At 56.5% G+C, this 22,759-nt stretch overlaps 1 protein-coding gene across 19 annotated transcripts in view; it reads left to right on the forward strand.

Annotated features, from left to right (window-relative positions):
- ZNF185 (zinc finger protein 185 with LIM domain) overlaps positions 1-22,759 on the forward strand; it is a 53,457-nt gene that overhangs the window by 17,839 nt on the left and 12,859 nt on the right. For 9 of the 19 annotated variants that reach the window (XM_057495442.1, XM_057495447.1, XM_057495441.1 and 6 more), the window contains exons 2-16: positions 4,248-4,326; positions 4,493-4,616; positions 5,015-5,080; positions 6,721-6,759; positions 6,868-6,945; positions 7,292-7,381; positions 8,112-8,198; positions 9,002-9,085; positions 9,367-9,408; positions 10,757-10,891; positions 12,674-12,760; positions 14,954-15,058; positions 15,952-16,050; positions 18,101-18,181; positions 19,046-19,135. In XM_057495442.1, coding sequence (XP_057351425.1) covers positions 4,293-4,326; positions 4,493-4,616; positions 5,015-5,080; positions 6,721-6,759; positions 6,868-6,945; positions 7,292-7,381; positions 8,112-8,198; positions 9,002-9,085; positions 9,367-9,408; positions 10,757-10,891; positions 12,674-12,760; positions 14,954-15,058; positions 15,952-16,050; positions 18,101-18,181; positions 19,046-19,135 — 1,241 coding nt within the window. In that variant the 5' untranslated portion in view covers positions 4,248-4,292. The remainder of the gene's footprint in view (positions 1-4,247; positions 4,327-4,492; positions 4,617-5,014; positions 5,081-6,720; positions 6,760-6,867; positions 6,946-7,291; positions 7,382-8,111; positions 8,199-9,001; positions 9,086-9,366; positions 9,409-10,756; positions 10,892-12,673; positions 12,761-14,953; positions 15,059-15,951; positions 16,051-18,100; positions 18,182-19,045; positions 19,136-22,759) is intronic. The other 10 variants (XM_036887233.2, XM_036887237.2, XM_036887235.2 and 7 more) reach the window with 7 other exon arrangements.

Below are 22,759 nucleotides of genomic sequence, written 5' to 3' on the forward strand. Positions count from 1 at the left end.
GCTCGCCAAAACAAAGCAGCAAAAAAGCAAAAAAAAAAAATGGTCGCGCGCTTTTCTTATGTCCTCTGTCGCCCAGCCTCCAGTGCCTGCTCACTGTTCTTGCTGCCCTGTTTTCCTAGTATCGAGGGCCCTGCACTCTGGCCCGGATGGCGGGGGCTGGGTGCTCGGCAGTCCTGGGCTCCGTCTCCCTCCCGCTCTGCCTGCTCTCCTCCCGCCGGGAGCTGGGGGGAGGGGCGCTCGGCTCCCGCGGGGCCGGGGCTTGTATCTTACCCCCTTCGCGAGGCGCTGGGTTCTCTCAGGTGCGGATGTGGTCTGGATATTGTCCTGTGTCCTCTGGTCTTTATTCTAGGAAGGGTTGTCTTTGTTATATTTTCATAGATATATGTGGTTTTGGGAGGAGATTTCCGCTGCTCTACTCACGCCGCCATCTTCCGCCCCACCCCTATTCATTTTTATGTGCATGTCTGTTTATGTAAATGGAACCATCCTATATGTCTTGTTTTTTTCTGTGTTTTTTTTGGTATCATTAATCTACAATTACATGAGGAACATTATGTTTACTAGATTCCCCCCATCACCAAATCCCCCCCACAAACCCCATTACACTACTGTTCATCAGTGCAGTAAGATGCTGCAGAATCACTACTTGTCTTCTCTGTGTTGCACAGCCCTCCCCGAGCCTCCCCCCATATTATACAAGCTAATCATAATACCCCCTTTCTTCCCCCCCTTATCCCTCCCTTCCCACCCATCCTCCCCAGTCCCTTTCCCTTTAGTAACTGTTAGTCCATTCTTGGGTTCTGTGATTCTGCTGCTGTTTTGTTCCTTCAGTTTTTTCTTTGTTCTTATACTCCACAGATGAGTGAAATCATCTGGTACTTGTCTTTCTCCGCCTGGTTTATTTCAGTGAGCATAATACCCTCTAGCTCCATCCATGTTGTTGCAAATGGTAGGATTTGTTTTTTTCTTATGGTTGAGTAATATTCCATTGTGTATATGTACCACATCTTTTTATCCATTCATCTACTGATGGACACTTAGGTTGCTTCCATATCTTGGCTATTGTAAATAGTGCTGTGATAAACATATGGGCGCATCTGTCTTTTTCAAATTGGGCCGCTGCATTCTTAGAGTAAATTCCTAGAAGTGGGATTCCTGGGTCAAATGGCTATACGTCTTGTTTTAAAAGCTGCCTTTGCACGTAAGTCTATATGGAAACCATACACACAAAGCCAAGTTGAGATTGTATATCAGTGTCATTTGTAATGGCTGCATGTCATTTGCCTGAGTGATGTATCGTAATGTTTAAATACAACTGTTGGGAATTTAGATTATTGCCAAATGTTCACCATCACACGCAGTGAGTGAGAGCTGCCCAGGAAGTGCCCTCCCAAGAGGTCTGCCTCCCATTCTCCAAAGCTGCTCCTGCCTGTCATGAGGGTTTTCCCAGCCTCCCTTTGATTGGCTGGTCCCTCTGCCCTGCTCTCCCAGAAGGCTCAGATGAGTGGAGGGAATAGTGGCTCTGAGAGGAGACCTGGCCCAAGGAGGGGTGGCGATGTTTGCTGAGTCGGAAGCATGTCCCCTGCCCTCTTCCAGTCTGGTAGCGGTGAGTTCATACTATGTGCTGCATGTGTGAGGAGGTGCCTGGGCTCTGTCCTCACTAAGGCTGATGGAGCGGCAGGTTTGCCTGGGAAGACTTGAGTCCACAGCACCAAGCACTCAGGTCAGAGGAGGGAGAGCTCAGTAGGAGCAGGGCTGGCAGGACAGGTGGGACCCTGAGCAAAGGGCAGGGCTCAGCCCAGTGGGAGAAGTTGGAGGGCATTCCAGGTAGGGAGAACAGCATAAACAAAGGCTCAGGGTTTACTCTGACAGGCCCACCTTGCAGGGATGCTGGCGCACATGGTCTGCTTAGAGCATGATGTTGACAATTGGGTGTGGGTGAGAAAAATGGCTGAGTCAGGGGACTGGGGGGGTTTGCTCCCAGGCTCAGAGGGTTGATGTGGGCCACGTTGGGACTGTTGAGTGCTGCTGGAAGGAGACACAGTGCAGGTGAACCAGGGAGTTGGTGAATCAGAACTGACTGTGGCCTGAGCCAGGGCTGTGGCAGGTGGGAGGAGAGGAGGGGTGGTGAAGTGGACAGAGAAGCCAGCTCTCCAGCCAGACACAGATTCAGACCTCATGTGTTCACCCATCTGGCTGGGTCTCATCATTTTGTCCCAACGAGCTGCCTTCCTGTTCAGTCCTGTGTGACGACTGCTACCTGACTTTCAGATTTGCTGACCCATCAAAAAATGACATTTGACTTCCGAGCCTCAGCATCAGCTCTGGCCCTTGCCTGGGGAGGTGGGGCACTAGGCCCTGAGCCCTCTGAGGAGGCCTTAGCTGAGGCAGCTCCGCCTCCCGTGCCGAGGGCTCTCACAGTGTCCCTTGGCTCAGCAGTCTCCAGTGGTCCCTCTGTCTCTGTCATTCTGCATTTTATGGGTCTCCCCTCTTTTTGGAAGTGGCTTATTGGTTCTGATTTAGCAGACAACTTCAGGGCACCGTGGCCAGTAGGTTTGTGAAGGGGAAACTGACAAGAGTTCCTGAAGGAACCTAAAGACTGAGAGCAGTAGGAGGTCCTGAGCTGAGGGACTTGCCTGGGTCTCACAGTCAGCCGGTAGCAGCAGAAGACTGAGTGGCCAAGATCTCAGGTGGTGACTCTATGTGTCCCGCCTAGTAGGGCCACTCCATGGGCTGCTGGGAGGGGTCACTGGGCCTGTGTGGTCCGAGGATCACCTAAGGAATGAGCTCTGCTCAGTGGAACTCTGCCATGGCAGCTGCCGTTTGCAGTGATGAGGTGCTGTTCCTGGCACACAGCAGGCTCGGGCCTCCTGGGCTGCTCATTTGGTGCCGTTTATGGGAAAGCCAGCTCTTGCTGACATGGCAGATTTGTTTGCTCTTGGCCCCTAGCCCTGCCTGTTTTAGTGTGCCCCAGCCTCCTCAGAACCATATCTAGGCCTTGCCAGCCGGCAGCTGGGCCCAGCTGCTGAAGGCCTGGCGCTGGAGGGGCCCAGAAGCTGACAGGTCCCGCAGAGGGAGGCTGCTCTGCCTCAGGACTGTCTCAGCAGAGCCAGGACCCCTCCTTCCCATCATGCCTGCTCACCTGAGCCTCCAGCCCTTCTCTTGAGGCTCAAGGGGCTGGCCGTGGTGGGTTAGGGCTGCGACTAGACCCATGATGTGGGCCTTCCGTCTCCCTGCCGCTCAGGGCACATCCCTCCTGGGGCCCATAGCCCTCCTTCAGTCCTCCGTGGCACTGTGACGGTCTCAGACACTGCCACGGCCCACCCTTCACTGGCCACAGGAGGGCAGCACGTGGCTCAAGGAGAGAGAGGCGGCAAGAAGGGAGAGCAGGGTGAGAAGACAAGAGAGAGGAACAGAAGCAGCACACGGGACACCCCAGCTTCCCGGACCCAGCAGCAAGCCCTTACCAGATCCCCACCGTCACCTGGTCCCCAAGGGCTATGAAGAGTTGACAGCGGGGCCCCGCGGCTTTCCCCACCGGAGAGGAAGCCAAGCCCTGAACCACACGGGGCCTTGCCTGTAGTGATGGAGGACCACCGACTGTCCCTTTTCCCAGCAAGGGCAGGTTCAGAGTCACTGCTGCTTGGCTCCTGTCCAGCTGCCCTGCAGTCTTTGCTGTGCCAGGCGGTGCCAGACTCTTGCAAGAACATTGGTGCATTCTGCCCTTACAGCAGTATCGCATAGTAGACTTTTTAAACTCTCATTTTGCAAATGAGGACACTGAGGCAGCCTAGAGAGGTGAGCTGACTGGCCCATGGTGTGCCCGACCACTACCAGGGAGTGGGAGAAATGGTCCAAGGCCCCCGCCTTTCCCACAGTCCCTCCCCCTGCTGTGGACTAGACGGTGTAGAGGCTCTCCTGCTGCCGCTGTTTCCCCTGCACTGCGCAGGCCTGGAGTCTGCCCATCTGAGCTCTCTCAGAGGGTTTGTGGGCGGGCTTTCTCAGTCATCTCGCGAATAAACAGCCCCTGGCAGCCCTGGGCAGATGTGGGTGTGCACTGCCCTATGGTGGAATATCTAGCACGTGCTCGGTCCGTGGCCTCTGCCCACCACCCACGACTCCACCCACTCTTGCTTCCTGATGCCCAAAGGACATTCTGGATGGTCTTGGTTTGCCAGGGACCACATGGTGACGTGCAGCCATTAAAGGTGCATGAGGTGACAAGCATGTGCTTGCCTTTGCCCCAGGGGCCCTGCTGAATCAGCTCAGAAGGGACCAGCAGAGAAAACGCCATGAGTATCCCAGCTCTCGGGGGCAGCACCAAAGGTGAGACCTGGCTCCCGCTTGCCCTGGCTTGGAGCTGTGGCTGCCTTCCCCTAGGCCTGCCCCGCGTGCAGCAGGAAGCAACATACTGGGAGGGCTGAAGAGGAAGGCTTGGGGTTCTGGGGCCGGGTCCCTGGCTTCTGAGGCTGCCTGGCCTTGCCCCTGCCAGGGAAGCCTCTTCTACCAGGCGAGGAGGAGCGCAACAATGTCCTCAGGCAAATGAAGGTGCGAACCACGCTGAGGGGGGACAAGAGCTGGATCACCAAGCAGGATGCCTCGGAGGGCCACACCCTGTAAGTCCAGGAGGCCGGACGGCCAGCAGTGATGGGTTGGGGTGGGGGCCCGTCCACACCTGGGGATGCTGAGGGGCCTCCATCATCCAGTTTGGCCCTGCCACATGGCCACAGGCCAACTGGGGAGGGCAGAGCATGGGAAAGCAATCCAGCTGAGGGCAGGAATCGGCCAAAGCCACAGGGTGGGGAAGCCCTGGGTGTCGGGGTGGATGTGTGCGTGTGTGCGTTAGCCTGTGGAGCGAGTGTGAGACAGACTAGGGAAGGCAAGGGTGAGATGCAAGCGGTGCGTCAAGTTCCCTGGGAGCCCAGCAGGCAGTCAGCCTGCAGAATGGAGGCCAAAAGGCAGCTGATGGCAGGGAGTCTGGGAGCCACTCTTTTGGGGGCCCTTCTTTCCCCAGAGAGCTGCCCTCCAGCTGGAGTCGTGCCACATCCTTTTCATCAACTGGGGAGGTCCTGAAGGCCAGGTAAGAGGGGGTGCCCGGGCGGCTGGTGGGAGGGCCCCATGCTGCAGTCCTCAGGGGACAAGAAGGAGACTCCGGGTCTGCGTGAGTCCTGTGAAATCTGCAGGAAGGACAGGCTTTTCTTCTCTGCTCCCTCTTGGGAAAGGGAGTACAGGACCATGGGGGCCCAGTCCCCGGCCTTGCCCTGAGGCTTTGGGGCCAGCTGTCTCCCCTGCTGGGCCTCCATGTCTCCAGCTGTCAACTGGAATCGAAACTGTCACTGAGAACCCCGTGTCTCTGAGGCACATGACTCCCTCCTGTAGGTACCCCTGATTGACTCACAGGTTTGTTCCAACTGTCTCCTGAGTTGACAATGACACATTTTGACAGCTGGCTGAAGGGAACAGCCCATCCGCTCTCTGTTTGAAGGGCTTTTGCGTACTGGTGTCCAGGGAGGCTCTGAAGCACAGGCACAGCCTCCCAGTCCTAGAGGAAGTGCTCCAGAGAAGTAAAGGAGCCCCCAGGGGACTACAGCCTGCAGGCCTGCCTCCAGCAACGATGGCCTTGCCCACTGTCCATCACTGACCCAGCACCCAGTGCCTGCCAGCTCCTGCGCATAAAGGACGCAGCCCTCCCCTCAGGAGATGACATCCTAGCAGGGAACACAGGCGTGAGCCAGGCAGAGACGTGGGGGGTTGTGACACCTGTGGTCGGTGAGGTTGGCAAAGGCCCAAGGATGACTGGTTCAAAGATAGTCCAGTCTTTGAGAGCTTGTTTACTGTGGGGGATGCAATGCTCACCCCAGGCCTTGCCCTGGGGGCACATATGGAAAGCGTGTCCTGGGGCACGGGGACTCAGGCCCCACAGCAGGGGTGCCGGGAGTCTGCACAAACCTTGCCGCTCATTCTCTCACTCAGCGTGTGTGAGTATGTGTGGTCGGGGTTGTGTGTGGGGGGTGCATTCCAGGCCAGCCAGCGGCCATGGCCTAGCCTCCCCAAGCCACAGGTGCTTCAGCCAAAAATGCTTGTGTGGCTAGAAGGGGGAAAAGTGACGTTTCCCAGGTCCCACCCCAAGTTTTCCTGCAATTCGATCACCTCTAGGAGGCTGTCCCCTGTTAAGGACAGAGTCTATCAGAGGGAGAGAGCTCTACACTGCCCTTCCTACCTGCCTGCATGGAGTCTTAGACCCGCCTTTGCTGCCCCAGCCCCAAGCTCCTCTACTCTTGGACAGAGGAGCTGTCTGCTGGGTCCTTGTCTCCTGCCCCTGAGCCCAGATCTCATGGCTCTGACTGCGTCCCCTACCCAGTCCTCTGAATCCCCTTGGCTGGTCCCAAGCAGGAGGCACCCAGCATGTGGAGCCTAACGTTTCCCAACCACTGAGCAACCTCTGGCTATGCCCTCTTGCCCCAAACTTCCATCAGGACTTGGGATGTGGGCATCACAGTGGCTAGAGGGGGTAGGCATAGCAGAACAGGCACCTGGCTAGGGGTGCAAGGGTGGCTGGCTCTCTTGGGAAGTGGTCATCCACTCTTCCTGCCCTTGTTCTGATTTCACTGGAACATCCACCTGCCCCACTTTGCTGTTGTTGGTGGCAGGATGAGATAGGGTAGGCTGGGCTGTCCAGCAAGGCCTGGCTTCACTGCATAACTTCTTTTCCCTTGGCAGGCCTCCAAGCCCAAGGGCTCCCACTGGCTATATCATCCGGTAGGTAATCCTTCCTGCCTCTCGCTGCCTGCCGGCATCGCCCTCCTCCCCCAAGCCCGCTTCTCCCAGGGGAGCTCACTGCGCTGCTTCTTCCTGATTCTCTTTTAGGGGAGTGTTCACCAAGCCTATAGACAGCTCGTCCCATCCCCAGCAGCCCTTCCCCAAGGCCAACGGAGTTCCCAAAAGGTGTGTCCATGGGGCGCTGGCCAGCAGACCCGTGGTGGGTGTGAGAGTCTGGGCCAAGCTCATGGCAGAGAGAGTACTGTGCCTGTTACCGTGAGGGTGGCAGGTGGCAGCTCTCCTGTGCAGGACAAGACCCTGGAGAGCAGTGCAGGGATGGGAAGCCCCCAGGTGTATGCGTGTCCTGCTCAGGGTGGCACAGAAGTTCTGGTGTCTGGAGGGTTGAAAGTGAAGCAGAAAGGCCAACAACACCCCACTGTCCATCTGCTCTGTGCCTGCTGGGCTGTGTGGACAAATCTGGAAGCGAGAGGGGACCTGCAGGTTGGCACATGCAAACCCCTTGCCTCTCCAGTGCTGCCAGTGTGGTGAGAGGAGCTCCCACCGGGCCTTCCCGTCTGTCCTCCTCCGGCTACAAGATGACAACCGAGGATTACAAGAAGCTGTGAGTGTGCAATCGAGAGATGAACCCGAATACCAGGCAACTGAGGGCAGCCCGGGAGAGCTGGTCCTGACAGCTGCTGCTATGGCCTGGAGCCCACCACAGGGTGACAAGCCTCAGAAAGCTTTGACCCTTTCCGATCTGACACAGAGCAGGGACTGTAGGAAGCTTGTAGAAGGGGCTGGTAAGTGTGGAGCCAGGGGTGTGGGTCAGTGGCCCTGCGGCTGCAGCTCACTGCTGTGCTTCCCGGACATGTCTCTGGTACCCCTCTGGGCCAGGCCCGGCTGGGCTGGGGCCTGATGATCCCGAGCATGCTGCTGGCCCTGGCAGCCTGCCGGTTAAGGGCATTTTGTGCTGAAATTTGAGCTGCTTCTTGAATATAAATCTTTGGGCATTGCTTGGGAGCTGCCCTTAGGGCCTTTACCAAAGGCCCCTTGCTGCATGCCCACAGAGGGGCCTGGCACGGAAGTATGGGTTGTACCTGCCCTTCCAGGGGCCCTGTTGCTTTATGTTGCTGTCCCTCATCACCACCATCCAGTGACAGCAGTTAGGGAATCCTTCTGGAGAAGGGGTGAAGCTTGAACTGGGTCTTGGGGGCCAGTTAGGGCTGGAACGGGGAGGGGAGGAACAGGAGCACAGCGTGGAGGCAGTGACACTGATGCATGCTGCTGGAGCAGAAGCAGGGGGAGGGCCCAGCACCACCAGCATCCTCAGTCCCCGCCCCGTCCCCCAGGGCACCTTACAACATCAGGCCCAGCTCCACATCAGGGGTTGCTGAAGAGGAGGAGGCACCCTTCTCTGCTGATGAGCAGAGACGGAGGTAACGGGGCCCAAGACTCCGCAGTCTGGTGGAGTAGGAAGTGTGCCAGTAGGGGACGAAGTGTACGGCACTTAGAGCATCAGTGCTGCCCGTTGACCAGAGGGGTGTCATTCCTTCAGGCCCGGGACCACCCAGCCAGCACTGAGCCAGCGCAGGGGACCCTCTAGGAACCTTCTATGGGGAGAGCCTCATCTGTGGTGGATGGAGGGTGGGGAGGCAAGTGCTTTAGGGCTTGCCCTGGGAGGGGCCCTCTGTGTGTGTGCTGTGTGTACAGAGGCTGGGGGGGGCCTGCTTACCTGTGGGGCGGGGCCAGGCTCCGGAGTGCCGCCTAGGTGCTTGGGCAGCAGCTGGGCCGTGAGAAAATAAAGCTCCCCCACCCAGGCTCACCTGTCCTCAGTCACAATGTCTGCCGGTCCCTCTGCGGCTTAGGAAACACAGCAAAGCTGTGGTGCCGGAGGCTGGGCAGACGAGTCATCTTAAAGGCAGCAGGGGTCTCCAGGCGTGGGAGCTCTGGAGTCGGGCTGCTGGGCACTGACTGCCCACTCTACCACCAGCTGGGTGTCTGGTATTGGGCAAGTCACTCCGAAGTCACACTAAAGCCCCATGTGCCTCAGTTTCCTCATTTGTAAATTGTGGGTGATACTAGCACCTACCTGCTTGTGTTGCTTTGAGCAGTCCTTGGAGCAGGCACTAATCTGGCGTTGCTCCTTGCCTCCCTGGGGTGGCCCTGAGTAGCTGCCAAGGGAGGCTGCGAGAGTGAGTCCCACCCTACCACCTGATGTCCCCTTCCTGTGCCTCTGCAGGTCAGAGGCTGCAAGCAGTGTGGTGAGGAAGACAGCTTCCCGGGAGCACTCCTACGTGCTGTCGGCAGCCAAGAAGAGCACCGGGTGAGTCGCGCAGCAGGAGACCGAGCAGGGCCTGGCCTCTGTGGCGGCTCCAGCAGCAGGCAGCTCCGCGCTCCGGGCCAGCTCCCTTCCTCGCAGGGTCTGGTCTTCCTCTGGCTGCTGAGGGGTGGGTTGAGCGTACCCTCCTAGCCAGACTTTCCAGGACTCCCACATGCACTTTCGGGGACAGTGAGGTCTGGCTCTTGCCATCTGGAGCAGAGTGCTCATGATGTCATCTGTCCGTGGGTTCGACCCAACATGTCTCCTTTCTGTCCCCTTTCCAGCAGCCCTGCCCAGGAGATGCAGTCCCCATTCATTGCACAGAGGTAAGTGTCAGCATGGGAGCCTTGGAAGTTTGTTGCTGGCTGCAGAGAAGGTCTCCTGTCAGCAGGGGTGGCATGGGGACCCTGGGGAGAGCAGGTGCAGAGGGATGGGGCTGCTGTCCCTGAGCAGGTGACAGTGCAAGGGGCTGGTGGCCTCTGTCTGGAGGCCAGGTGAGCACTTGGGTGGCTATGGTGGCACATGTGGCCCTGACAGCCAGTTCTGTGTAGACAGGAGTCTGACTGAGAGAACATAGTTTATGGTGAGAAACTTTCATTTGCCAGTAGCTGACAGGGTCGCCCCTTGACCCAAGATAGAGCTGTAGTATGTCCAGCAGCCCCTGGGGTTTTGAAGCAAAAATAGCTACAGGGGTACAAAAGAGTTGTTCCCTTGCTCCCCCTCTCACCCTCCGAGGGTCAGGCTGGGCACTGCCTTGGCAGGAGGGGTCATTGGGCTGAGGTCCAGAAGCTTGTCACCGGGAGTCCCTCTGTGGCCAGGCCTTTGGAAGTGACCATGACTTTGGAGATGGGCCCTGGAAGGTGAATAGGGTTCAACAGAGAATGATCAGGCAGTCAGGACACTCCAGCTGAGTGAGCGAGAGGTGTCACCATTACTGAGACAAGACATCTTCTCGGAAAGGAGAATATTTGGGGAGGACAGGGAAGAAACGTCTGGCAAGTTGAATTTGGGGGATATTCTGTTAAGTACACAGAGAAGGCATCTGTGACAAGGTGGCATAGTGAACTAACGACTTAAAACAAGGAGGAGCCGTCATGCCGAGTGCTCTAGGCAGAGGCCTCACAGCTGGCACAAAGGTCTGGGAGTAGGAAGACACAGATATCAGCGTTAGGTTCCTGGGCCATTGGAACAAACTACCGCACACTAGGGGGCGTAAACCCCACAAAGGTATTCTCTCCGAGTTCTGGAGGCTAGAAGTCCAGGATCAAGCTGTCAGCAGGGTTCATTCCTCGTGGAGGCTCTGAGGGAGAAGCCAGCCCAGGCCTCTCTCCCCGCTAGTGGTGGCTGCAGGCAGCTCTTGGTGTTCCTTGGCTTGGAGATGCGTTACTCTGGCCTCTGTGTGTCTGCATCCAGATTTCCCTCTTCTTATAAGGATACCAGTCATTGCATTTAGGGCTCACCCTACCCCACTGTGACTCCATCTTAACTTGATTATATCTACCAAGACCCTATTTCCAAATAAGGTCGCATTCACAGCTTCCAGGTAGACATGAAATTCGGAGGGACCCTATTCAACCCAGTATGCTGTACTTACGTCACACTGTCGTCACTGAACCCCTCCCCGGGGCCACTTCATGGCCACAGACACCACTAAAAGAAAGCATGTCCTTCAAGGGCCGCAAGCTCCAGGGCAGCTGGTACACCTGCTTCTCTTCTCACCCAAAGGGTTGAGGTGGTGGAGGACGAAGAGCCTTCCGAAAAGAGCCAGGACCCAGCTGCTCCGGCAAGATCCTCTCCTGGCTTGAGCAGGTAATCAGCTCCTCTCTGACCAGGGCGTGTGGCTGCCAGGCCTGCCTGCCACTCACTCACTGTGAAACCTCTCAGGGCCTCCACGCAGGCCCTACAGGTCAGTGTCCCACGTGCCCAGTGATAGGATGGGGCACAGAAATCAAGAGGGACTGTCTGGCTGGATGTCCTAGGACAGAAAGGAGCAAAACAGCCTGGCGTCCAAGGAGAGAGTGCCTCACTCTGCTCTGTGTCAACTTAACCAGAGCAGCACTGAGCCCACAGGCAACCACTGACCCCGAGAGGGTCTGCCACCGGGCTGCTGGTCCTGCCATTCTTAGGCGGGCCTCCTGCCGGGGAAGGCAGCTCTGCAGTCCTCAGCCCCTCTCACAGGCCTAGCCCTGCTGGGAGCCAGAAGCCCAGGTGGGTGCCACGAGCTGGCTCCGGCCTGGGAGCCCATCGGGTGGGAAGGTCAGGCAGTGGGGTGCAGGGCAGGAGCAGGCCAAGCTGGTGACCTAACTCCAGGCGGGGCCTTGATTTGCCCTGCTTTCCGAGCCCTGAGTGTCCAAGTAAATAACGGTGCCCTCTCGTCTGGGGATGAAGAGCTATCGTCCCCCCTTGTACTTGGCACTGAATCGTGCTGTGGTCTGCTGAGAGCACCACTGCCCTGTTGTTGCTGCTGTTTTTGAGCCCAAATTCAACTCTGGTAAGAGCTACACCTCCTTGGCACCCTTGGAAGACCCTGAGGCCAGAGGGGCAGAGGACCTGTCTCTACAGGTAACTTTTGGGGGCCCCAGGTGCTCTTCCAGCTCTCATAATGCTTGTCCCATCAGCCCCCCAGCCCAGCCCCAGTCTGCCTGGTTGTCTGCCCCACAGCTCCAAGTGTCCCGCATCAAACCCACCCTGCCACTGCTCAGCCGTGGAAAGGGCCCTCCGTCCATGTACCCCGGGGCCTGGTTTCTTGAGTTCGTCTCATTTTTTCCCTCTTGTGAGTAACTCCCGCCCACATCCCAAACTGAGCTCACTCACATACCCTCTTCCACAGAAGCTGGCCGATGTGAGGGCCCCTAGGCCTGCCCGCCACCCCCATCAGAGCACCAGTCAAGCCTCCTTGGGTCTCGGCCTCAGCCAGCCAGGGCAGGCCCTATATGGTCCGCCCCAGCATGCTGACTGGAAGAGTCACGGGGGAACGATAAGAGCACAGCTTCTGGCACAAGGCAAAATCCTGGCATTGCCCTGTACTGGCTGTGTGATCTTGAGCAGTCACTTGACCTCTCTGTGCCTCAGTTTCCTCATATGTAAAATAGGGAGGAGGTGTAAAACTTCCCAAAGCTGTCCAAGATTCTAAATGGAAGAAACCCCAGTGAGAAAGTACGTGTTTGTTCCTGCTTCTTGACCCCCTGGGCTTTAGATGGGGCACAGCTGTGTGGGGGTCAGGGGCTTTATGCTGTACTCATCACTGTACATGGTCAGACAGGCCGACATGCACAGGGCAGAGCTGGGCACCTCCTGGCTTGTGTGTGTGAACAGGCAGGGTTGGCAGCACTGCAGCAGCAGCTAGAGGCCGTGTCAGGGCTGGACCCCTCCCTGGGCCTGAAGGGGGCTGGGCTTGCGGGTGGGCGACTGGCATGAAGGTCAGTGACCTAAGCCGGACTGCACCACCGAGAAGGCTCAAGACCGCAAAGGAGATGAGAGCAAACAAAAAAGCCATGGGCCTGAAGGAGAATGCCCCCAGCGCCCAGCACAGACAGGGAAGGGGGAGGCTTCTCACACCAGCAACTCCCTGGCTCTTTCCTTTGGCCATAGCACAAGAGGTAAGGAGACTGTCAGCCTGCAGATCCTGACACCTGGAACAGGACCTCGCCTAGTGGCCCCAGACCTGGAAGGAATGAGGTATAGGGGCCCTGTGCTGTCTGGGTTCCTTCTACACCATTCTAGAGATGGAGTCAGCAAAGTTGAGATTCACATGATGAGGCCTGAGGGCTGGTGGGTGGGAGACCTGTTTGGCCTGGGTTCTGTGCCCCCATCTCATTCTTTCACCCTGCAACCCTTGGGGTGCAAGCACTGGGTCGGTGGGAGGGCCGGCCCAGCCCTGGGAACCCAGTGGCGTTGGCCCCCCGGCAGGAGTTGCTGATGGTCCGCCTGGTGGGGGAGGCAGACACAGACACAGCGGGCTGCGGTGGCTCAGCCGTGGTAAGCCCTGAGGTGGGACGGGCCAGCTGTGTGGGTGGCCACACGGGGTCTGCAGAGCCCCCGGAGGCCACTGCGGTGGTGGCCCTGCCTGTGTGGGGGACCACCGGGAACGGGGTGGGGTCCCTGGGTCAGCCTCTGCAGCTCGCAATGCCACCATGCCCAGTGCTGGGGTGGGGGAGGGTCTGGGGGGAGGACAACCAGCAGGCAGCATGGCCCACCTGGCCCCTGCCCCAAGGTAGGGGGCAGATAGCCAGGTAGCAGGTAGGCAGGATGCCGGGGAGCTGCGCTGCAGGGAAGCTGAGGTGGGAGTGAGCAGAGATCTGCAGCGGGAGTTCTGAGCAGCGGTCTGTGACCAGCACGGGAGTGAGGGGGTTTCGGGAAGGCTTCTTGGAGGGGGTGATGTCCAGAACGAGCCCTGAAGGCTCTCTAGGTCCCTTTACTCTCCTCCTTGGCTCCTCCCTCTCCATGCCCCTGCCCCAGTCGGGCACTGAGTCCTGGCCTCCCCCAGCACTCAGCCAGCTATCTGCAACCATCTCCTGGTGCCTCATCTCAGACCCTCCTCCACACACCTACCTGGGGGACATTTCTGAAAGGCAGAAGTAGTCATACCAGTCCCCTGAGGAAAGCCGTGCAAGGCTCCCCACCTCCCTGGCGAGACCCTCTCCTCGCCGCCCGGCCTGCCTCCATTCCAGCCTAATGGGCCTCCATCTGGGCAGGCTGTAGCCTCTGCCTGGGATGCCCTTGCCCCTCCCACCTCAGATGTCTCCCCTCTGGGGCACGTCCCATCTCTGTGACTTTTCTGAGGTGGCCTCCGTGAGGGCCTTTCCCTACCGAGCTCACGTCGTGCTACGTTCATACTTCCACCTGAGAATCTTCCACGTGGAGTCATAGTTGTCCACTCATAGACAGGTGTGCCCCAGGAAGTCCGGGTGCCTGGAAGGCAGGGGCTGTGTTCCCTACATGCCCTCTGGGCCCCAGCCCGGGGCCTGGCCCAGAACAGGAATGTAGGAGCATTGCTGCTGGAATCAGAGAGAATCATCCATTGTGATGATGTCTTCAAACAGGCAAAACTGGAAGCTGCTCCCCTGGTGTCCTTAAGGTGACCAGTCTCTGCAAAACAGAGTCAAAGTGATCCTGAGAGATGCCGGAGGACGCCAGGCTGCCTCTGAGGAAGGTCCCTGCTTGTCCTCTGCCTCCAGTATTCATAAATCCTCTGGCACTTAGTCTAGCAGCCCACCGAGATCCCCCAGGGCGCCCCTCACCCACCTCCCCGGAAAGCTGGAATTCACCAAGCCCTTCCCCAGCAGCCCAGCAGGTGTCCCCGTGCGGAATGTAGATGCAGGCGCTATGTCTATTTTAGAGATGAGGAAACTGAGACCCTCAATGGTTAAGTAACTTGCTCAAGGTTACATGGCCAAGAGCAGGCTGATCCAGGACTCCCACCCAGGCTGCCTGCCCCCCACCCTGCACCTTTTGCTCCATAACTCACTGCTTTAGTAGGGACCCAGGGGAGGGCCAGGGAGGGCTGAGAGAAATACTTAATATATTTTGAATGAATGTATGACAAGTTTATTTGTGGGCATTCACATGCAAATTACCAAGAAAGAGGCATTTGAGAATTTGTACGTGAGGTTTAGGAGAGAAGTCAGGGCTCAAGAGATCCCCATGTTATATGCAGAGAGCTGAAATAATGGAGCTCCATGTTGATGTTTACATGGGGTACAGTGTTGAGGGAATTGAGGAGAAAGGGGTTGGCAAGCTGGGCACAGTCCCCAGTGCGGAGGTGGCAGCTGCCTGGTCATCCCCCAGTCTGAGGGCAGCTGGGGGAGGGCAGTCAGTTCTGGCCTTGTTGAACGTGAGCCACCTGAGGGAAGATGTTGCTTTTCTCCGTAGGTCTTCCCCGGGCTCCAAAGACACAGACGCCCCCGGCCCCAGAGAGCCCAAGAGAGGCTTGGCTGGTGAGGAGGCCTTCGAGGGCCCTGATCCAGACACTGAAAGGTAACTCAGCGCGGGGAGAGAGAGCACATGTGGCCCCGGGGTCCAAGGTCAATGGATCAGGCTGGGATCAAGACTGTCCCATTCCCGGCTATGTCCCCAGTACCAGGGGGCAGTGCAGGTCCTTAGTGAATATCTGTTGAAAGAATGAATGAAGGAATGCATGAGGCCTGGAGAGGGGCAGGCCCCTGCCAAGATGACTCAGGAGCTTGGCCAGGGCAAGCAAGTCTGCCAAGCCAGAAGTTTGGAGAAGTCAGTGACCAAAGGATGCATGAGCCCCAGCAGAGCACCTAGCAGTGACCTCCAGGACGACCTGTGGACAAAGGGAGACATGGGGGGTGCTGGCAAAGACGAGAGGCAGAGCCATAGCAGGGGATGATAGATCCAGAGTGGATGGTTGTGCCCGGCCATCCCAAGACTGGCCCACTGGCTTCAAGCTGGGCGGCCTGGGTGTGGCAACTAGGAGCTGAGAGTTGGGAATTTCCTCAATGGGAAGCCGGTGTGCCTGCTACCAAGATGGTGACTCAGTGTGGAGCCCAGTTTGGACTCTGCCCCAGGAATGAGGGAAGGAGAGCTGGGATGGCTGGGGGAGCCCTGTCTCTGCCCTGGTCTCTGTGGTTTGTCAGTGGCCCCAGATGCCTTCCCCCCGGTTCTGTTGGCCCCCGGCCCCTCATTGTGCCAGCCTCTTTCCAACTCGCCGCCTTGCTCCCAGTCGGTCAGGTTTGGAAGGGAAGCAGAAGTACTTGCTGATGTTGGCTTGTCTCTCCTTGGAGCAGCGCAGGGTGGCAGTTGAGGGCCTGGGATTCTCGTCCTTGACGCATGCTCTCAGGACGTCTGAGTTAGATTAGATCAAGACCCAATCACAGAGTCAGCAAACCCTTGTCTTCCCATAACAGGTCAAGTGCACAGTCATGTGACAGCAACGTGGGACCTGGAGCCACAGGCTCCCCGCCTGAAGCCTTGACTGGAGCAGACATTGGCTGTGAGAGAGGAGGGTGAGCTGCCTGAGGGAAGCAGGTGGCCCCGAGCTGTCGATTCTCATGCCCTGGTGTCAGGCTCGGGCTGCCAGTGGCGGAGCACTGGGCATTTCCAAGGCACTGCTTCTGTCATCTCCAGCAGTCCTGCCCACGCCCCCTGTCCTGGGCTCTCCACTTCTCCTGCCCTCTGCCACTGGCTCTCAGGCTCCTCCGGAACAGGCACAAGAGCCCTGCCAGGAGGCAGGAGGAGCACGTGGGGAGTGAGTGACGGGACAAACTGACAAACGAATGACCAAATGATGGATGAATCAGCACCCTCTTACTTCTTGGCTGAGCTTGAGGACAAGCTAGAAGGACATCCTTTCTCTCTTTCTCCCTGCCTTTCAGAAGCCCCGAAGCCGCCTTTTCCTGCCCACCTTCCTCTGCTGGCCAGCTCTGCGTGAGCGTCAGTGGCCACAGTGACATGAGCTAGGAAACGAGCATGTCCAGCTGGGCTCCGAGTTCCTGGACCTGGGCAGAGTCAGGGACTCCTTTCTTGGGAAGTCGGGTCACCTGTCTCCAAGGGTTCCAAACCGAGCATGAGTCTTCCTCGGGGACAAAAGCTAGGCATGCAGACGTAGGCACAAATAGCTCAGCTGCAAGCTCTGCCACAGCCCTTATGGTCTGCAGAGGCACAAGGGCATGCCCCCAGCCGCACCCCTGCCCCACAGCAGTCTGGCCGACCAGCCCTCCCAGCCGCCCCTGCTTCCCCAAGCCCCCTGGGGGGCCCCTGCCCGCACTAATGTTATCAGTTTGCAACTATTCTCTGAACCCAGAGCCCCAACTTCCAAATCCAGGAGCATACGCCAGCACGGGAAGGGGACAGCAGGCCCCAGCTTCTGACCCGTGTGCCTCAGCAGGTGCAAGGAAAGGCCACTGGGACAGGGCCTCGGCTCCTGGAGCTGCCAGCAGTGGGGAAGGCCGGGTGAGAGCCCAGCCCCTGCAGCCTGCATCGCTGTGTGCCGGACACCACAGCCCTGCAGAGTGACTCGGCTCGCTAGTGGCTGCTGTGGGAGCCTCTGGTCCACTGGGACTGGGTCTGGTTCTTGATGCTTCATCTCTGATCATCCTTCTTGCTTACACACCCTCATAAAAGGAAGACTGCTTTCTGCTTTCAGTTTCTCTAAAATGAAGCCAAACTTCAAATTAACATGCAAAATCTGAAGAACCTTCTAGATTTTTATGATTTTTTAACCCAGTCTTTTATTGTCTTACTGATACTTGTTTGGACAATGATTTTTAAGAAAATTGCCTTTACTGTCTTTCCAAAGAAAAGGTTATTTCACATGGAAAAAATAGACACTCTCATTTTCCATTCCTTTTCATGAGTTTGCTTAATGATTGAATTTAGTGATTAAGGTTGCAAGTGCAACTGGTGTAAATGGGTTTGGGGACAGACATGAGGAACTCTTAGTGAGCGTGCTACTCGAGTGGAGGGTGCAGGCTTGTGCAGATGACGTGTCCTGTGAACATCAGTCTGCCTGACTGTGGAGAGACAGAGAATGTGGCCGAGCCCTGGGAAGGCTGGGGAAGACAGCAGCCACTCCATCTGTGCCAAGCTGATAGATACACATGGACTGCAGAGGGGTGCTACTTCTGAAAACAGCCACAGGGGTCAGTAAAAATAACAGGAACCCTTTAGCACATGTTAGGGCCCAGGCGTTATACTAAGTACCTCACAGCTATTAGCTCACTTTTTGCAGAAAACTTATAAGACAAACACAGCTATCATCCCATTTCACTGATGACCAAACTGAGGTCCAAAGAGATCAGATGATGTGCCCAAGGTCATACAGCTGGGAGGTAGCAAAGCCGTGATTTGAATCTGGGCAATGTGCCTCCATGGAGCTTGTGCTGAACCACGAGGCAGTATTGCCCTAGTGTTAATTAGCCATGCGATGTGAGTATCATGTCCAGAGCAGCTCCTCAGTCCCCATCATCTGCTGGGGACAGAAGCCACCCTTTCAGGAGGAAGCAGACATACAGACACAAATCCTGAACCCAGACTGGGCTTGGCCTCCTTCCACAGGCTGTGCTCAGCTCTCCTGGATGATCAGGACGTGCACGGTGCCAACTCTCAGCCTCACAGTCCTGGACTCTTGGCCACCAGGTAAGGGTGGGGTAATTGCCCTAATCCCATTGCCAGACACAGTCCCAGTGCCCCAGGATACCCCTTGCACTTCTCAGCTCCATGCCACCTTCACATCAGGTGATCATCAACAGGAGAGGGAAGGCTGGGAGAGGCCCTGACCTGGAGTTGGACCCTCCCACCATACACAGTGATAAGGCAGGGGACCTAAACAGCTCAGCAACTATCTACAGGGACCCAAGCTGCGGTGGCACAGGGAGGCAGAGCTGGGGAAGGTACCCGACTAGGAGGTCTTGGTGAGCTTCTGTAGGGATTGTAGCCCAGCCCAGGGAGTGGGAGTCAGGGGAGGAATCCCGTGGACAGACAGCCTGCACTGGGGGGCTCAGTCCCAGGGAGCATGTGGAGGCAGCGGGGGAGGGCGCACGGCTCCAGGGCCATGAGGATGCAGTGGGAAGAGGTGCCTTCCTGGGCAGCAGCTTCCTGCCCTATTTCACCTACCGATTCACCAGTGGGAGCCGCCATTTAGCTATGGCTGTGTGGGGCATGTAGTAAGGAATGATCTTTCTGGACTCCCACAGAGCCCCAGAAGGTATAGGTCACATAAGGACACTGGAACCCCAAACCAGGAGAAGACTCCCCCAGGGACTCTGAGCTGGTCGTGGGCAGTGCTTGGTCTGAACTCAGGTGCTAAGGCCATAGCCAGGGCTTACAAGATGTTACACACAGTTTCACAGAGCCACAGTAAGGGCAAGGCCAGAAGACCAGACTTCACTGGCGGATGTGGGCTCCCCTTTCCTGTGAGAAGGCAGCAGGGGGGTGGAAGACCTGGGCCGCCAGTCTCCTTTGGTCTGAGGCTTCAGTGGGCCTGTGTGCTTCCTCCCTCAGCTCAGCTGCCACTTCAGCCTATGCTGTCCCAGCTGACATGAAGACTGACAACCCCACAGACCTGGAGGACATGGAGGCAGATGTGAAGGGGTAAGACATCAGCCGGGAGCACTGAGCTTCTGTGGCAGAGAAAGGCCGCTCAGCTGTGCATTAGCCTTCTAATGCTAGGGGAGGCTGGCGAGGCCTGTGGCAAGGCCAGAGCCCCAGCTGGATCCCTCTGGCCTCTGCCTCTGGGACCCCAGAGCCTTCCACTCTACCTTGTTGCACCAGCCAGGAAGTCCTCCGTAATCAGGAGTCAGCCACTCTTTCAGTCAGCGGCCACTGGGATGGCACCTGTCCTGTTCTGGAGACTGGAGACACAGACAAATCAAACATGGCTGATGGGAGGCAAAGCCCAGCCCAGACTGGAACAACAACCCCCGGTGGAGCAGGGGAGGTGTTAGTGCCCAGGACAGCCTCATGGAGGAGGTGGCTTTTGAGCTGAATCTTGAAAGATGAAAAGGAGTCCTCCAACCAAAGGAAACAGGATATGGAAAGAACTCCAAACACCCTAGTGTTTACTGGGTGCTGAGTGTGGCCAGTGTCGAGGGTCCTTGTTGGGGAGTGGTGGAACAGGAGGCTCGTTGAGGTGGGCAGGGGATAAGTGGCCTTTAATACCAGACATTGTTAATAATCAGAACAGCTACTTAACTTTGGGGCACCTACTGTGTGCACAGCCCTCTACTCAAAATGTCTCAAAAGTCCTCCCCACAGTCCTGCAAGGTTTGCACCTAATTGGAATGAAGAACGAAGGCCTGGAACCCAGGCCTCTGTGCCTCCTGGGAAGGAAAGTACTCTGAAAGAGCCAGAGTGCTGAGATTGATAGTGATGGTGCTGGGGAGCACTACTACCTAGGTGGGTGGAAGGGGAAGACTCAGGGGAGATCCCTGGCGGAGAAGAAGGAACCTCTAGGAAGAGCAAGGAGAAAAGAGCTGCAGATAGGGAACCACAAACCTCAAAACCCTGCAGTAGGAATGTACCTAGCATGTTCTCAGGCATAGTGTGGCTACAGCTTAGCTGCTAAGGGGACCTATAGATGGATCAGGGCCTTGGTAAGCCATGATAAGGAAGTTGGAACTTACTTCAAGTTTTAAGCCAAAGAGGAACATGGGCTGATTTAGGTGTTTAAAAGGTGAGTGCATTTTTGCATTTTCACACCACATTGCAGTTAATGTTTTATATTTGTCACCCCTACTTAAACTAGGATGCTGAGGGTGGGGTGGGCAACAGATCTCTAAGGTGTGAGGTCCTATTATGGTTTTGTTTGTTTCAAATTACACTGACACTTAACAGAGTGAAAACTATAACTGACACCTATAGTGGGATCTGCTAGGTGCTTTATAATCTTCCCAGAAACTCTGTGAGATGGATAAGATAGGGACATGGAAGCATGGAAAGGTTAAGTGACTTGTCCAAGGCCTCACAAGTAGCAAAGCTTAGTCCCAAAGCAAAAGGCTCTAAGGAAAACTTCAGGGAAAATTTTTCATGAAGTCTGTTCTTTGGAGCCTATTTTCAAGACCCACAACCTGTAATTCTCAGCTGGTTAAGGAGTGAAACGCCCTGTCTGCAGGATCTCATCTAAGATTCCCCAAACCTGGAATAGGAGGAGAGCCCAGATGTGGCCACCTCTAGAGCACAAGCTTCCAACTACTTCCCTCTGAAACTTAAAAGTGTGCAAAATCAAACAAAAACTTTCTTGATCATAGTGTTTCACAACTCTGGCTACACTTGAGAATCACCTGGAAAGTGTTAAAAAAAAAAAAAAAGCTCCCTGAGCCCCAGGCAGAAATTTAGGTGTAGTTGTTACAGGATGGTCCTTCACTATCAATGTCGTTTTAAAAGTTCCCAGTTTATTCTCGTGTCCAGTCTAGATTGAGAACCATTGTTCTAGCACAGTGATTCTGAACCAGGGACCGCTCCCCAGCTTCCCAAAGCCCTAGAGGTCACTTGGCAATGTCTGGAGACGCTATTGATTATCACAACTGGCAAGAGGGTGCTACGGGCAACAAGTAGATGGAGACCCAGGGATGCTGTCCAACGTCATACAATGCACAGGACAGCCCCAAACACAGTGTTCACCAGTCTAAAATGTCAATAATGGCGAGGTTAACAAACCCTTTTTTAGATCTTTCTAGATCTAGAACTTATGTGGGAAGGCAAGGAGATTTTGGATTGGCAGTTACAGGAGGTGGACACAGAGACTCCACTTCCCTTCCAGGGGTCAGGGCAGCGGGCGCAGAACGTGCGCCTGCGCGTGTGCGTCCCCGACCCGCACGCGTCTTAGCGAGTGCACACGGTCCTGCAGGACACCACCCTATGTGCGCCTGCGCGTCTCAGCGAGCGTGCGCCCGCCGTATGTGCGCGCGCACCGCCATTTCCCGCGACGGGGTTGGCTCGCGTGCTTATGGGTAATGCGACCGTCCAGAAAGTGAAATGGCTGTCGGGGCGTGCGCGGCTTCGGCCCCGTGCTCCTGCGGCCGTGCGCGGCCTCTGCCGCCAGGTGGCGCGCGAGGACCACAGATGGGCCGGGCCGCGCCTCCGGCCTCCGGGCTCCCGCCGCCCTTCCCCCTGTGGCCTGTGGCGCCCAGGGCTCCCAGCGGCCTCGGGCTCCGAGCAGGCGCGTCTGGCCCGTGTGCACCCTGGCCGCCCCCAGGCGGAGGTGGGGAGGGAGCTGCTGCCCGCAAGGGCACCGAGGGGGCCCCTGAGGCTCGGGGGCCGTCGGGCAGCGTGGCCTGCTGTTGGTCGTCTCTGGACACCCGTCACCGTAGTTGCCCGGGTGCGGGGGCTGTGCGCACGCGGGGGGGGGCGGGTGCTTGATTCCCAAGCGTTGGGTGAGGAGGGGTGATGGGGCTGGGCGGGTAGACAAACTGTACCGAACCGGTGGAACTCCCCTGCTCTTAGTCTTGCTTTATTGCACGTACAGTGCGAGGTGGTACAGTACAGTGGTGAAGAACACGGACTCCCGTGCTGGGGTCACATCTAAGCTCCGTCGCGTACTAGCTGGGTGGCCTTGCATGTCTTACTCATCTCTGTGCTTCAGTGTCCTGTAGAATGGCAGTGGTAACAGTCCTTATCATGCAGGGTTAAATGCATTGTACGTGTAAAGCATGTGGCACATTGCCTGGCACAGAGTACTATATTAAATAGCAAACTCGTCGTTTTATAAAAAGTTAACGCTAAATAAAGCAGCCCAAGAGGAATACATCCTTACACCAGAATTATTCAAGAACACTCGGAAGGCTGGCCTCTGTCCCCTTTTATAAGCTTTATTGGCCTGATTTCATTTAATAACACAAAGTAACTCATCTCCTCCCCACTAAACTTGTTATTAGACGTCACATTTACAACGTACACTGTTTTCCTCTTCGTTATGTTGCAAGCCTGGGCCTTTCAGGTTTATGTTCTTTCTGCTTAGGAACAGGTGAATCTTAAGCACATTCATTCCTTGGGGGTAATGACTGTCAATCAGTGGAGTCTGTTGGAGGTGGTGCAAGAATGGAAGGGTTTTCTCTTCCATGTAGAGAGAGTGATTGTGTCAAGAACTGGCAGTAGCTGTATTAGGCTACTGGATCTTTGACATTGTTACAGCCATGAATACCACCTTGCCTATCTTTAAACGTTTGGCAATTCACTGGGAGCGTGGGATGTTGTTGCTCACCAAGACTTCCTGTGACT

This window comes from Manis pentadactyla, chromosome X (genome assembly GCF_030020395.1).
Source record: "Manis pentadactyla isolate mManPen7 chromosome X, mManPen7.hap1, whole genome shotgun sequence".
Taxonomy (NCBI): Eukaryota; Metazoa; Chordata; class Mammalia; order Pholidota; family Manidae; genus Manis; species Manis pentadactyla.